The sequence below is a fragment of the Colletotrichum graminicola genome (genome assembly GCF_000149035.1).
Source record: "Colletotrichum graminicola M1.001 genomic scaffold supercont1.21, whole genome shotgun sequence".
Taxonomy (NCBI): Eukaryota; Fungi; Ascomycota; class Sordariomycetes; order Glomerellales; family Glomerellaceae; genus Colletotrichum; species Colletotrichum graminicola.
In genome coordinates this window covers 134,436-150,889 of record NW_007361025.1, presented here as the reverse complement: position 1 = coordinate 150,889, position 16,454 = coordinate 134,436, and the positions used below count along the sequence as shown (strand labels likewise).

The 16,454-nt window shown below is 42.6% G+C and overlaps 2 protein-coding genes across 2 annotated transcripts; both read right to left on the bottom strand.

Annotated features, from left to right (window-relative positions):
* Nucleotides 1–609: 609 nt before the first annotated feature.
* On the bottom strand, nt 610–2,097 carry GLRG_05908 (arrestin; the record flags this gene model as incomplete). Its single annotated transcript, XM_008096593.1, has 1 exon — nt 610–2,097. The coding sequence occupies one exon, from the start codon at nt 2,095–2,097 to the stop codon at nt 610–612; it is 1,488 nt and encodes a 495-aa protein (XP_008094784.1).
* Nucleotides 2,098–6,764: 4,667 nt separating this feature from the next.
* On the bottom strand, nt 6,765–8,311 carry GLRG_05907 (ZIP Zinc transporter; the record flags this gene model as incomplete). The annotated part of the gene is made up of 4 exons (XM_008096592.1): nt 6,765–6,950; nt 7,019–7,319; nt 7,435–8,042; nt 8,168–8,311. 4 exons carry the CDS (start codon nt 8,309–8,311, stop codon nt 6,765–6,767), a joined length of 1,239 nt encoding a protein of 412 aa, XP_008094783.1.
* Nucleotides 8,312–16,454: the final 8,143 nt, after the last annotated feature.

The window sequence follows — 16,454 nt, the reverse complement described above, 5'->3', positions numbered from 1 at the left end:
ATCTGCCCAGTGACAAGTAACCTTCCAGTCCAGGCTCTGGGGAATCGGGGCAGGGCAGAGAAAAAGCGGGAAAGGCGACTGACTCCACCGCAATTGAACGGAAAAGGCACCGTGATGGTCCAGAACTTTCTGGTCCCCACTTTCCCCTTTGTCGGACCCTCGAGTTCTCCACTCCGCTCCGGCTGCTTGATTCGGCCGGAAGCAGGCCGTCGCCGTCGGGAGTCGGAATTCATGGTGGCCGGTATACGGCACAGGTGCGCTGAGGCTTCTCAATGTTACTTTTTTCTCTCTCATTATAAATATTGCTTGTGTGTATCAAATTTTGCACTTGCTCTCTGGGGTATCTACTATGCCGACGAGCCACCGACGGAACCCTTGAGGAAAAATGCCCACTCCCTCGCAATAAATCATCCCTTTTCTTGACCCAAACTCCAATGCGCGATACCCATGCCGTGTAGACCAAGTGTGGCCTAAGCTACATCCTCCGCCTTAAAATATATACATATATATAGAAAGGAGGAAACAATCGAGAAGTGTGTGGTATCGCATGCAACACTCTCCGTCAGTCATAACTCGTTATAGAGGCACTACTGCTGCAATGCAACTGCATCATGCAGTTGGGACAGCTGACCATCTCGTCGCCAAATCGCCGTAGTTGGGCAAAACAGCGTTGCCTTGGAACTCGGGTGCCGGCTGCTGCAACAGCCGGGGCTGTAAAAACGCATCCGCCTCTGCCTCCTCCTGCTGTGCCATCACAGCATCGAAGCTAGGCGGGCCCATATCCAGAAGATCCTGCTGGACGGGAGGCTCGAGGGCGATTTGCAAGGGAACGTTCAAGTTGATCTTGGAGTCGCCAACCACCAGCGTCAGTTGCAGAGCGTAGGTACGGGAGATGAGACAGGAATAGAAGGTTGGGATAAAGGTCTTTCGTGACGTCGGCAGCTTGAATGGGATCTGAAGGGCGGCCATGTGGAAGATGGGAGATTTCAGGTCCCGGCTCGGACGACGGCTCTGGCTGTGGTTTTGATTATCCGAGTCGGAGTGACCGCTCTCGCGCAGGCCATCGCTAGAGTATCCGGAATCGCGACGGGCGGTCGAAGTCAACTGTTGGCGCCAGGCTACCTTACCCACCGACGTTGAGAGCAAGGGGGTCGAGGTGGTGTAGACGTGATGCTGGGACATGGCAAAAGCCTCCTGGATGTCACCCATGTTGGGCAGTTTCGTCATCGGGGTCGCGCCGTACCATGTCTGAGCCCGGAGCTTGGCAGACACCGTGTTCACCTGGGGGGGCAGGATGTCGGCAGAGGTAGGCTCGAAGTTCAAGTTCACCAGGATAGAACCCTCGGAGGCCGAGCGGCCGTCAGCAGTCAGGTGAATAGCGCTCGGCTGAGCAGTAGCGGCAGTGATGCGGCCCTGCTTCGAAGAAAAGAGGTTTTTGCGAACGGTCTTGGTCTTGCTGAGAGCGTAGGCCCCATCATGCTTGGTGATGTTCAAAGGGGGGTCCTCGGGGGAGCGGGGAAGGACCCTGATGAGGTGGATGTCCTCCATGAGCTTCATGGGCTTGCCGCCGAGTTCGTCCTGTCGCACAACGCGAGCATTGACGGCATACTGGACCTGGGCCATGTTAGGAGCCATGTCGTCCCTCTCCCAGCCACCCATGGTCGGCGGAAGGCGCATGTGGTAGTCGTGGATGTAGTCTGACTGGGCCTTGTGAGCGCAGGCGCTGATGGTCAAGTGGTGGGGAATGACGAAGTTGAAGGGAATGGTGTAAGTCAAGCCGGCCTCGAAGATGCGGGGCACGGGATAAGCGGAGTCGGGGATGGGCATTTCCAGCTTGAGGAAAGTGTGGGAGGAGACTTGGGGAATCTGTAAGGCGTCCAGGCGGGTTCTCGATGTGCCAATTAGGATGATCTGAACGTAGTCGAATCGGTTGTCGTGACCAGGGGTGACGGTCACTTCGCCGGAGATGGGGTTGCCGGACGTGTAGACCTTGGAGTGGTAGTGGTCGTTAATCCTGACCTCGACGCTGTGCTTCCGGGAGGATGCGGGCTGTCGAGCGAAGGTGATGACCGAGCTCATGTCGCTGTGGCCCGACATTTTGGCTGGCTTGTGTAATGGAGTTGGCAATGCAGTGATGCGATGGGGACGGATTGAGAGAAAGCCCTGCCTATGGGTGATATGCAGAGAGAGACAGACAACAATTGCATCCCTCACTGCAGGAAGGGCGAGCAGGCTCTCTTATTAAAGGCTGGGTTGTCTCGAGGATGGGCAGGTCCCCCTCCCCTCCCCCAGGACGAGAAGACTTTGGTCTCGACTCGGATTGATCAAACCCATGGCACAACCGCAAAAGGCGGGCTGCTCATCATCAGCCCGCGAGACGGAAGGAGGAGGGAAAAGGTACCGGTACGCGAAGAAGGTACATTGGATACGTAGCCAAGGTACCTTACCTTCCTCTGTCTATCTGTGAGTGCGTGTGTGGTGGAAGAGTGGGGACCAGGACAACGAGAAAAGGGTACTGAAAGTCCCCACAAGGTGGTAGATGACTGATGACTAGCGGGCGGGCAATGCGCTAGCGAAAAGGCAACTGACGCCCTTCAGGTCAAACTTGGGAGTAGAGTGGCTTTACAGCTGGGGCTTCCTTCCCTATGACTCCTACCTTTACTTCACAGTTCGCATCATCCCTCAACGGCGGCGTCCAACCGCCAACTTCTGTCTGACCAATCTCACCTAGATCCATTCTCTCGTCAATGCAGTGTCCAAACCAGCTTCGCATCTCTTCAGATGGGTAATCCATCAACTCGTCCGACCCAGTAGCGCGGCGCGCTTTGGTCGCTGATAGAGTCATCATGTCAAGCCCAAGTCGTGGGAAGGCGCAGGACCCACTTTTCAATGACACCCTGCCGTTGTTTCCGTGTACACTACCACTGGACCTTCCTCTCCTCTAGGATGTCGCCGATGGTCGGCAGGTGCTCCCGGCGCTTGAGACCCTTCCCTTGAAGCTCCTGTCGCGACTTCTCCCATGCGGAGTCGCACCTAGCTGCGGTAGGTGCACCCTACGTAGCTGCTGCCAACACTGTGGATCGCGGCGAAACGGCCAACTTTCGGTTCGCCGATGATGCCCTCGAATCGCACCGACTTTGTTTTGTCTGGCATGCTAACCTCCCGTCAGTCGCCAAAGCGTATTGCTTTCTCTTTCTCTCTCGCTCTCCATGGTGGCTGCTGACATCCCAACGCGCTCAGGTGTTGCTCGCGCCATTGACATCGGTGTCTACCGGTGCCTACCAATAGGATGATTACCAAGACTCTTGGGAGCGATAATCTGCCTAATTATCGTTGACTGACAGGAAACACCGTGAACGACGAGAATCAACGAGCAGTACGCCGAGCCCCTTGGCTGCAACAGTGACCGAGGTCTGTTTGCAGTTCCCCTCAATGCTCAATTGGCCTGATAATCAAGTTTCCATCTCATATATGCATGCATGTCCATGCCACTCGATAATACATGCCTCGACTGCCTTCGCAGGTTCTCGTCGCTATCCAACAGACATCAAAAAAACACCAAAGAGAATATTACAGTACATGATATTCCTTCATTAATCACAGGCGAATCCACAAAATTGTTTGAATGAACTGGTCGATGAGATTGGACTTTGGAACATGACATGTTGGAGTGCAATCGGAGCCGTGCCAGACTCCGGCTGTTGTCATCTTTGGACGGGGCATTAACAGCCACCCCCCGCGACACCACGCAACATGCAACTCAACCCGAGGAGGGGATGCGGGCACGCGGGGAGCCGTGTGATGGGTTCAAGATCTACGACCCCATCTTCCATCTGCCAATGACTGCGGCACGTTAGCCTCCCAAACTTCTCTTGTCGGTCGTGCCTCGTTACCTGTTCAACTATTCCCGGCCAACAATGCGCCGTGATAAGGCGCGTACGACGCAGTTGCATCACCGCACTAGCCGGCCTGCCCCCGAGGAAACTCTCATAGCTGGCCACGACTCCAAACCATTCAACACGGGTCGTCACCCTACACAACAACTGCAAGCAAGGATGGCGAAATTCTTCCCCTTGCTCTTTGCTTCGTCACGGCTGCATTTTCATGTCACACGCACGACCAAACCTCTGCCCACCCCTGAGCGCAGAGCCAACCTTGCGTGCTGTGTGCCGTTCGTTGCACAAAAAAAAAGCCCTCCAAGCAAGCAAGGGCGAGCGAGCATGGCCAGGTTGAACGGTACGAAGTACGACGTGTGAATCAAGTACCGCATGTACCTCTACCTCTCGGTCATTGGATTCCACACTCAAGCAAGCCGCAAGGGTGGATGGATATCGCAATTCAGCAGACAGACGACGAAAGAAAAACCAAATGAGATGCAAAATTCCAAGTAACACATGACAACCGGCTGGGCTTTACGTACACGGAATTGATGTCTAATGAGATCCATCCAGGGGCGCCGCGCCTTGCCTTTAAGTGCCTGGCGGCGGGCTTTGGCATTACTCGACACCCATGCCATCGGGTCCCCTTAACGTACACGGTTGAGGGTGGATTCCGCCAGCGGAGACACATCGGCGACCCGGTTCGGCCTCCCGTTAGCGGTCGTTACGCTCTGTCACGCCGGTGGAGCCCCGGTGGTCTGGATGTGACACGATCCACCCCAAGGATGCGCCGATGGGGTGTGCCTCGCGAACTCTTAACGTTAGGGGAAACCGGCAGTAATGAGATCCATCCAAGTTGCGACGATTACCATCATGAAGTGAAAATTTTACTCCTCATCCCACGTTCGACGCCTTTGGGTTTGCTCAATGCCGCCCGCCTGGTTTTTGCATAATTCTCTCTCTCTCTCTCTCTCTCTCTCTCTCTCTCTCTCTCTCTCTCTCTTCTTCTTCTTCTCTTACACGTGTGCACACACGTACGAGAGAAAAGACACCAAGGTCCTTTTATCGCCAATCGCCTATATTACTTTCCCGGGGGCAGCAGGAGGGTCCACCCAGGCCTGCAGCCGACCACGTTGTGGCCAACCAGGAATGCGATTGGATGTCTCACCAAAAAATGGCATCCGCACCAAGATGGCGAGCTTCTGACTGATGAGATCCATCCGAGTGACGACACTAGACGGCATGGAACGTCCGATGGAACTCTAGAATCGCCAGGCATGCCAGGCCAAGGCACGGAAGCAGACGGATCGTCAGACGGTTACGGCTCCATTGCGGAACAAGATGGGGCTCTTCAGATGACAGCACACGGCCCATCGCTGCATGCCTTGCGGCTCTGAAGTAAGCAGCAGCCAAAGCTGCGATGCTTCGCCGACTGCCCATCCCGAGCCAGGGCGTGCATATGGGACAGAAGCCTACTATGTACATGCGTCTGGGAAAACAGGAGACAATTGTGGGCTCTCCCAGTCGGTTTGTGGACCATGTTAGTTTAAACCGGTGTAATCCCTTTGCATATCCACTTTCAGCCGACGACAAACGAAACCGTGGGGGGCAGCGGCATAGTGGTGTCCGTCATCTTTTGTCAAGATGTCACGATGTCTGGCGGCGGTGAAGCCCCCCCCCCGGCGAGTTCTAGTCTCTTTTCCCCTCGGATGAAGGAAGTCTGGTCGTCGATCAAACCACGATGCACGTTTGCTGGAGCACCAGCGCGCCGGTGATATCCCAGCCGGATGAATTACCCAAGGGCCGCACTTCCGCAAACATAGGCTGATTGCTCGACGTCTATGGCTAGACCGCCCTGTGACGGGTTCCGTCTTCGACCGGGGGAGGCACGGGAGACCGAACTGAGTGGTATATAGGTATGCCCGCTAATTGAGTCATTCCCAGACTCCTTGAAGAGATGCTTGCATGTAGATCTCAACAACAACAACAAGCGCTAACCTCTCTGTTGACCAACCCGCCCTACGACGCAACTTTTGTTCAGCTCGCGCCCTGCCGGACGCCTCATGTCAATCGGGTTGCAGCACTAGCAACAGTGTGGGCGGTCAGTCTCACATGCTCACCTTGAACCAACTGTCCAAGCCGCTGGCAGTCGCAAAGAGTCAACAATAGCTTACCAACCGACGACCACCATCATTATTAATCCGTGCTGCGTGCCTTGCCTGCCCGGGATTCATGATCCTCACCTAGGTGGCTGGAACAAACATCATACCTAGGGCCGCATTGCACCAACAAAGTAATTGGCTTGGCCTCATTGCGTGCTCTGCCAAAAATAAGAATAAAATGAAAAAGAATCATGAGGACATGCCATCCATCTACACCTGGTCCCAGGAGGGTGATTGGGCTAGCCTGTTGTTGTTGCCTTTGGCCTAAAAGCCATTACGAAGACGGCGTCGTCGGAGCACTGCATCCTCATCACGAACTCATTCCGCCATTCTCTGCAAGTTTTCGTTTCTTCGTGTCACCAAGTATCGTTACTCCAGCCAAGGTACTCGGGCTTACATGTCCCTCTACCTAGTGTACTTTACCCCAACTTCTCCAGGAAGAAACGAAAAAGCCATCTTTTGCGGCCGCACCTTTCAACCAAAGACGGTTAGGAAGAAAACAATCCTTTAACCGAGTCGTCGGGGCGCCGTCCACGCGGTCTCTGCCACGTCTACACCCTTTTGATTAGCGTAAGCCATTAACGCATCCCCCAGCTTACTGCGCCGTAGGCGTGAAAGCGGAATCCGGCTCTTCTATACTGTTCACATCCCAACCTGCTCACCGTCGGGATTGTCTTTAAGCACGTCTGTTTGCGGAACATCCAAGTCGTGCAGGGGGGGTGGATCAGTCATGCCACGAAATGTACAGCATAATGCCGGCGCCCACAGCGATGGCGGCGAATTGCACCAGCGTCTTACGTAGCTCGGCCATCTTGTTCGGGCCCGTCTCCAGCAGCTCGGGAATGACGGCAACCGTGCCCACATAGAGGAAAGTACCCGCCGTGAAGGGAAGAAGCATATCGCCCCAGGTCTGCCGGCATCGTTAGCACGTTGCATCATGGCCGTGTACGTATGCGTCAGCACAACTGCTGGACTCACCAAGCTGGTTCCCCACAGCCCCGCGTTGCGCGCCATGGTGCCGTCGCCGGAGCCGCCGCCGAGCTCCTGGACGGCGATGCCAATGAGGGTTCCCAGGAGTGCGCCGAGCGCGGTCACGAACTGCGCGCCCATGGCCGCCTTCTTGCTGAAGCCGGACTGCACCAGCAGAGCGAAGTCGCCGACCTCGTGAGGGATCTCGTGGAAGAAGACTGCAACCGTCGTGGTGGCGCCGATGGTTGGGGAGGCGTAGAAGCTAGCTGACATGGCCAGACCGTCGGTGATGTTATGCGTGAAGTCGGCGCTGCACGAACGAGGTTAGTCGAATACTCGAGAAATGGGTGGGCTTTTGCCCGAGGCCCCCGAATCGGTGACATAGTCGTCGCCCGCGGCAAGGGGTTGAGAGAGAAAGGCCATACATCAAGTTGAGGTAACCTGCGAGCTTGACGCTGGGGTTCATCTCCTTGTCCGTCTTGTCCGCCGCGCCGCCGGTGGGGCCGGCGCTGTTGGCCTTCTTCTTCCGCGACTTGAGCTCGCCCGTCTTCTCCACGGCCGACGACACACCCTCGGCCTTTGCCTCAGCGTGAGAGTGCCCGCCGTGGTCGTGGGAGTGACCCGCCCCGCCGGTGGCAATCCGCAGGCCCTTGTCCATGGCCACGAACGTCATGAAGCCGACAAGGATGGCGACGCCGAGGAGCAAGTTGCGGTTCGGCTCGACGAGAACGAGGCGCGCGCGCTCGGGCTCATCCTCACCGAGGAAAATCTCGGGCAGCAGGTGGAAGAGGGTGTCGCCCATGAGCCCGCCGACGGCGAAGGCGACCATGACGGAGAGCGAGGAGGGGTCGATGTTGGGCGGACACAGGGCCAAGAGGAAGTTGGGCGGGCCGGAGATGTAGAGGGTGGCGAGAATGGCGTTGACGGCGGGCGAGCCGGGGAAGAGGACGCCGAAAGCGCGCGAGAGAAGGGAGGGGGTGTCGTTCAGCTTGGACAGCTTATCGGCCGTGAGGCTCTGGACTACGGGGCATTGCTGCGTGATGACGGCTAGTTAGCATATCCATACTTGCGTATCAATCCTATCCTCCTGCTTCTGCACGCGAGACAATGTGAATGCGACAATGTGAATGCGGCGCCCATTGGCAAGCCATCTCTCACCTGCAGCTGCTCGTCGAGCTCCTCGAGGCTGAGGTCGGCAACAGCCTTGCCTGCGAAGCCAAGCTTCTCGGCCACGGACGACGCGATGCCCAGCTGTACCAGCAGGAAAAGGGCCCAGAAGACGGGCTTCCAAGAACGAGCCATTCTTTACTGTGGCTTTTTCCCCTCCGGGTACTTCGATAATATATATATATGTATATGTATATCTGGAGCTTTCTGGGGTTGTTAATGGGGTGCGGGAATCCGAGGTGCGGTTTAGTAGGGTAATGTTGGATTTTTTTCGGAAAGCTCTCTCGCAAGCGCAGGGACACTTGTCGAGTGGAATTTCCGCAGTTGGTTGTCATCTCATCCCTTTCAGGGGACCTGTGCAAGGGAGGGCACATAAGCTTGGCGAAGGGGGGGGGGGGGGGGGGGGGGGCCTGCGACCATGATGAGCTGTTGTGAGGGGGCCCGTGTGTTGGTAGGTCACGTGACCTCCCAGGCCCCTCACCTTCATCTCCAGCCTCTGCCGTAGCCTTGTGAGGAGGATTTCCTCCATCACACACACACATCACCAGATATCACCAATACAGCAGTATTGCCTCACTTCGCTGTTGTGCCTCCATTCACATGAGCTCATAGGCCGAAGGGTAATTCCGACTGTCCCCTTCCCCTCCCACTGGCAAGGTGAATCGCGGGGGGGGCTGCAAGCCACTACTAGGCCGTTTTGGGGGGGTTAGAGTGTAATTCTTGCGTCCGAAGTTTGTCCTTTTTTGTTCCTTTTCCTTTTTTTCGTTTGCTGTCTTGGCAACTGGCGGCCCCTGTGGGGATCGTCGTATTCAGATGACGGGTAGACAGTTCGGGGGGGGGTATTCCAAGTTCAGGGGGGGGTATCCGGCCAGTGGGGCAAAAGTTTAGGGGGGGGTAAAAGGGTTATACATACACTAGCCGTTATATAACTTTACGTAGTATAGTATAGTACTATAAGTTATTTTCTAGTATATATAAGTTATATATAAGACACTACTTACTTAGTATATATATAGTATATACGCTAGATATATAAGAAGAGGTAGACATAAAGGCAGTTAAAAAGGTAGTTAAAGGGGTAGTTAAAGGGGTAGTTAAAGGGGTAGTTAAAGGGGTAGTTAAAGAGGTAGTTAAAGAGGTAGTATAGATAAAATAGCTAATAAATTAACTAAATAGGAAAGTAAGTATATAAAGATAAATAGATTTTAGTATATACTTAGCCTTAGTAAACTATACACTAGGCTTATACCTAATTTCTCCCCTATCTTTATAAATATACCTAATAATTCTAGTAGTAACTCTAGCCTTTATACCTATATGTTACCTATTTAGTCCTTAACCTTATCTAATAATAAGGACTAGATAGATAATATAGGGTATAATAGTGTTAATAAAGATAATACTAAGGGGAGTAAAGAACGCTTAGCTAGTACTTAGTATATACTAAGTAGATAGCTAAATAATATAAGTTATTTTAACTTTATAGATCTTAATTACTAAGTAGAATAAGATACCTACTAGCTTAATAAATACTATTAGGGTTAAAGAAGAGCTAATACCCTAGATTTACTATTTAAGATAGGCTAGACTTAGGTATTCTCTTAATATATACCTTATATATACTAGCTATATACTTAGTATATACTTATTATTCTTTAGGAATCTCTTTAGTAGTTTAGTATTCTTCTTAATTATAGAGGTAGAAAGAAAATAATAGTAACGTCTATTAAAGACTATCTTACCCCCCCTCTTTATCTAGTAACCTTACCCTTTAGTATTTTTTACTATATTATATTATATTAACACACTTAGGATACCTTAAAAGCTAGTGCTTAGTAGCTTATTTAATAGCTTTTAGATACTATCTAGTACTTAACTAAGTATAAGGAGTATATATCTAAGTAGTTATACTTAGTACTAAGGTAATATATTCTTAGTATATCTTATACTAGTAGTAAGTATATACTAATAATATACTAAGAATAACCTAGAGAATAATAAAGTCTAGTACTAATCCCTTTAATATAGTAGTATAAAGTACTATAAATTTACTTATAAGTCCTTTCTAAGGCCTAATAAGTATTTTAATAAGAGGAAAGTTATTTAAATACACTAGGCTATAAGGGAAAAAGTAAAAAGAATAGTAATTACCTTAATAATTACTAAGGATATCTAGCACTAGACTAAAGCATATATTACTAATATATTTAGTATATACTCTATATATACTTACTATAGATTATACTAACTCTTACTAGATTCTTTAAGTTAATTAAGAAGCGTTAGAAGCCTAATAAGCTATACTAGTAGCTAGGTTAAGGTAGTAACCCTAATACTAATACTTATAGTAGATAGCCTTTCTAGGTGTTTACCTAAAATAAGGTAAGTATAAGCCTAGTATATACTATACTATAGTAAGATATATTCTAATATTTATAGGTAATATTTATTAGGTGCTTATAATTAAGTAATACTAAGACCTAGTATAATATCTTTTTAATTCCTTAGTACTAAAGTTAAATTAATCTTAAGTATTTATAGTAGCTTTGCTCTATAGGCTAGTTATATAGCTAGAGTAATAAATACGTCTAGGTTAAAAAGATATTTAGTATAAAAAAATATATAGTAAGTATATACCTAGTATATCCTCTATATATTTATAGTATAAACTAAATTTCTAGGCTTCTAATATTTAGTGTTTATTAGTAGTAGATCTATCTAGAAGTATATATATAGTATTAAGATAGATATTTATATCCTTATTAACTAAGTACGCTTCCTATTTATTTTCCTCTTTTATAGAGGCTTATATACCTATATTCTACTTTTACTAATAACTCTTTTTTCTTAGTTATTATAATAACTTATACTTAGCCTTTTAAAGGAGCTAGATATTATAATATTAACTATATATAAGCTTTATATCTACTAGATATTTATTTAGTATATACTAAGTATATATAGGGATACTACTTATAAATCTAGGGATTTATAAGGTATACTATAGGTTTAAGATAAGTATACTTTAGGCTATTTATACTGCTTTATAAAATAAGAATATTATTAGTGTCTTTATTTATAGAGCCTGTCTTCTTAAGTTTCTAGCTAGTTCTAGCTATATAAGTAAGTAATATATAATAAGTATATACCCTATATATATTAGGTATATACTAAATATATACTAAGCGTTATCTAGGAATTTACTTTTAATAAGATAAGGTTAAAAGAGGACTAATAGATTTATAGTATTATTAAAATAGTAGATAACAGATTTATTATTATTTATATTAAATCTACTTAAGCTAAGGCTTTTCTAAAGGCCTAGTTCCTTAAGGTAGATATAGCCTTTAAGATAGTTAAGGGAGAAATTAATACCTTTAAGATTTATAGTTAGAATATAGAAACTTAAAGTACGTTAAGTATATATCTAGTATATACTAAGGATATTTACTAACTATACCTAGAAATTAACTCCTATATCTATATATAGACTAATACCTATTTAAGAGATAGGTATAAGTAGCTCTAATAAGAAATAGCAGGTAGATCAGTAGGTTAACTAGATAGATAAGTAAATAGATAGGTAGAAAGATAGGTGTAGTTTTATTATACTTAGAAGGTATAGAGAGCTAGAATCCCTTAAGGGGATCTTATCTCTATATATAATTAACTAACTTCTATATTTCTAGTAATATATATATTAACCTTTATATTATATTATACTTATTATACTATTATATAGATTTGAAACCTTATATTGTTACAGCCTGTTTTAAGCTAGTTACAGCCTGTTACACTACTTGTTACAGCTTGTTATAGCATAATACGGTCTGTTTGATATCTAGTTTTATTTAAGTAGATATTTCTATTTTTAGTACCCTAGAGTAAATCTAGTTACTATTAATATATCTACTTTTTATACTTCTTAGAGATAAAGTACTAGAGAGTAAATCTCTATAGGTCTATATCTAGAAGTAAAGGTTATATTAGATATCTTATATATATATATATATATATATATAGTAGTGTTACTTTAAGGTTATAAATAAGGTTAAATTTAAGGTTAAATTTAAGGTTATAATTATATAAGCTTTTATATCTAAGTGCTCTTTAGAGAATACTTTAGCTGCCTTTATAAGGTAGCTAGTTCCTAAAGGGATTAGTATTATATTAATCTAACTAGGAACTTCCCTATCTATACTATTATAATAGATATAGATAGGAAATAAGCTAGAGGTATACTTACTATATTCTAGGTATATACTCTATATATACTAACTATATACTAGGCCTAGGTGACTACCTTACTAAAATTAACCTTTTAAGAAGCTAGGAGGAGCACCTTTACTATATCCTTATATTCTATAAGGTTTATATACGCTATAACTAGTAAAAGAAGTTCCCTAACTATATAGCTAAGCATAAGCTTTAGAGACTATAGGAATTAACCTTATCCTTAGTATATATAAAGCATATTAAAGGTATAACCTCTTAATATCTTAAGACTAAGTTATAGTTTAAAGGTAAAAAGGTAAAGTAGATTATATATAGGCTTATACTTAAAATAAGTAATATTAACCTAGAGGTAAAGGTTCTTACTAGGAAATATAATAATATTATTAAGTCTAGTTATAGCTAGGATAACTTAGCAGTTAGGAGATAGTTATAACTTTTAGCTGCTATACTATAGTTAGGTATACCCTCTATATATCCCTAGTATATCCTTAGTATATACTAACTATACTTTAGGCTTAAGTAATATATTTTCTAAGAAGTAGTAAAGGCATAAGTAGAAATCTATACTAGTATTTAATCCTTATAGAGGAATAAAAGCTAAACTACTTACTACACTAAAGCTCTTAAGAAAATATAGAAAAAGTAAGCTATATAAGTAAAGTAACACTAAAATAACTCTACTTTTCCCTTTAATCTATATAACCTATTTAATATACTATTACTAAGTGTTAAAAATAGTAGTATTATAGATAAAAAGGATAGTGTTTTTATTAGAAGTAAGAATATCTCTAAGTATTCTTATACTTCTTTATCTTATATTTCCTCTATTATAGAGGTTATATCTATATAAGATATATATATTTATAATCTACTTACTTAGTAGATTAATATATATATTAATTACGTAAGAATGTCTGATTACGTAATTAACTGAAGATTAGAGAAGGTACTAGAATGACTAAGATCTCTCTAGATCCTACCTTCTACCTCTGTTGTCCCTATAAGGTTATTGTTTTAAGTTAGGGTTATTTACTTAAGGTTATTATGTTACGTAACTAAGGGTTGATTTATAAGCAGCTTACGTAAGTATGGAATATTCTAGTAAGCTGTATAGGTCTATATAAGGGCTGGAATTATTTCTGTTTCTAGTTTCCTTTCCTTCTCTCTCTAAGTAAGTAAATAGTTAATAATCTAACTACTATACTCTCTTTTAACTATATATCCTTATATCCTCTATTTATCTACCCTAGGTATAAGCATTTATACCTCCCTTTTATCCTATATTCTTGCTTCTATAAGATATATCTTTATATAAGAGATATACTCTCTTATATTCTCCTAAGCTAGAATTCTCTATCTAAGAGACTAGCTTACCTGTTATGCTAACAGGTTATAAGCCTAGGTAATATACCTAGGGTATCCTTATTACTATAAGAGTTATATATACTCTTAAGTAGCCTATTTATTTATCTATCTATAAAGTAGATCCCTTATACTATTTTTACTTTATAAGAATATTAAGGCAGAAAGAGTAAGCCCTTAGTATCTCTTATAACTAAGAGAAGTATTAAATATCTACTATAGATAAGGGCAGTATAAGCCCTACTATAGGCAGCATAAGGTCCTTTATCTAAAAGGTAGTATAAGTCTTAATAGCAGCTATAAAATCCTCTAGCTGCCTATATATTTTATATATATAAAGATATATATTTATAAAGAGGCAAAAAAAGTAAGACCTCTATAAGTTATAAGAATACCTATTTAAATCTAGTAAAATACTAGAAAAAATAGCAGATATTATTAAGGCTACTACAGGCTGTTTATTACCTCCAGAACAACGTCTCCAGGGTACAAAGAATTAGAATTCCTAGATTACTTCTATTTATCTCTTTTTTAAGCTATTAAAGCTTAATACTTATTTTAAAGAAGAGATAAGATATAAGGATATCTCTAAAGAATAAAAAACATAAGCCTTATTAATTATAGGGTAGAATCTTTAAAAAGATCCCTTATCTTTAGTATTTAATTTAAAGGATCCTAAGGATACTTTAAATATACTAAAATCATCCTACAAGGGAACAGGCCCTATTCTAAGGCAACAGTTATACTTAGAATTTCACGCTATTAAATTAGAGAATTATAATACTTTAAATAAGTTTATTAGCTCTTTTAAAGATTATATCTCTAAATTAAATAACGTAGGGGCTAAAATAGAAGATATAGACTAAAAAACAGTCTTTATAGCTACTTTAAGTAGCTATTTTCCTGTTTAAGCAGAAAGATAGAGAAGTGCTTTAAGAACTAAAGAGCCTCCTTCTCTAGAAGCCTTTATTAACAATATATTAGACAAAAACCAGCATAAAAATAATACGCCTATATCTAATAATTATAGTAGAAATAATAACCCTTCTAATAAGGGTAATTCTACTAAAGAATATAAGAATCCCTTTAATAAGGATAAAAAACCTTATAAGTAGGGAAATAAAGGGTATAAAAGACTTAAAGAAAAGGTTAATAACCTAGATTTAAACCTATAGCCTTTTAAAGGTAAAAAAAAGGCAACTTTTACTATAAACTAACAAGCTAACTAGCCTCTAGAATCAGAGGGTAACTAAGAAGGCAAATATTACACTTATAAGGCCTATCTTTACTATTTAAATTAAAGAAACAAATAGTTATATAATACAGGTTTAACAGTCTATATATTAAATAATAAGGACTATTTCCTAGACCTATTAACTAAAGAAGATATTCCTTTAGTTAATACAGGAGCAGGACCTATTAGACCTAAAGGGATAGGAACTATACTACTTCCTATCTACTTTAAGGGGGAAATTAACTATATAAGGCTTAAAAATACCTTATATATACTAGAACTTCCTATATCTATATTTTTAGGCCTATTACACTATAAAGGAGGTAGATTCCTTATTAACTAGAATCTATATAATAGTAATAGAGAACCTTTTACTAATATTAATATAGCAAAAAGAGGTTTCTACTTAAATATTACTTATACTCCTAAAAATAATCTTCTATATAATATAGAAGATAATAGCCCTTCTTTATCTCTAGAAAATACTAAAGAAAATATATCTTCTAATATAGAAGATAATACCTCTATAAATCAAGAAAAAGAAGAAGTATTTACTATAACAGAAGAATAGTATTAAAAATTAGGTTATCCTTCTTATCCTTACTTAGTTAAAACAGCTAAGTTAACTAAGGGAATTCCTTTAGAAAAATTAAAAGAAGAGGACCTATACTGTCCTAACTGTATAAGCTCTAAGTTAACTAGGCACCAGCCTAGAATTAACTATAATAGAGCTACTTTTCTCTTAGAAAGAGTATATATAGATACTCTTAAAATTACCCCTATATCTATTAATAGAAATAACTACACTATTCTATTTACAGATAATTATTCTAGCCTTAGAGATATTAAATTCTCTAAGAATAAAGAAGATATAATTAATATCTTAAAAAATAAGCTAGAATACTATAAAAACCAGGGGTTTAATTATCTTAAACGGATACGCCTAGATAACAGCACTAAATTTAATATAGGAGAATTATCTACCTATATTAAAGAAAGAGGGATTATATTAGAACCCTTTACTCCTTATACGCTAGAGCAAAACAGAATAGCAGAAAGAACAAATAGAGCTATTCTAGATAAATTAAGGACTATTATAGCAGCAAATAACTTACCTAAGTTTCTATAGGATATTATTCTTAAAGAAACTACTAAGTTATTAAATTATACTGCTATAAGAAGACTAGAAAAGACCCCTATTAAGGCTTTTCTAGATCACTTTTATCCTAATAAGGATAATAAGCCTAATTTATCTAATTTAAAGAAAATAGGCTCTAAGGTCTTAGTTTATAGACCTAAAGAAAGGCGTATTTAGTTAGATAAACTAAATACCTATATAAAAGAAGGTATTTATTTATCTATAGAAGGAAATAATATATATAATATATATATTCCTTCTAGGCCTTATAGGTCCTCTATAGTAAGGACCTTATATATTAAATTTAT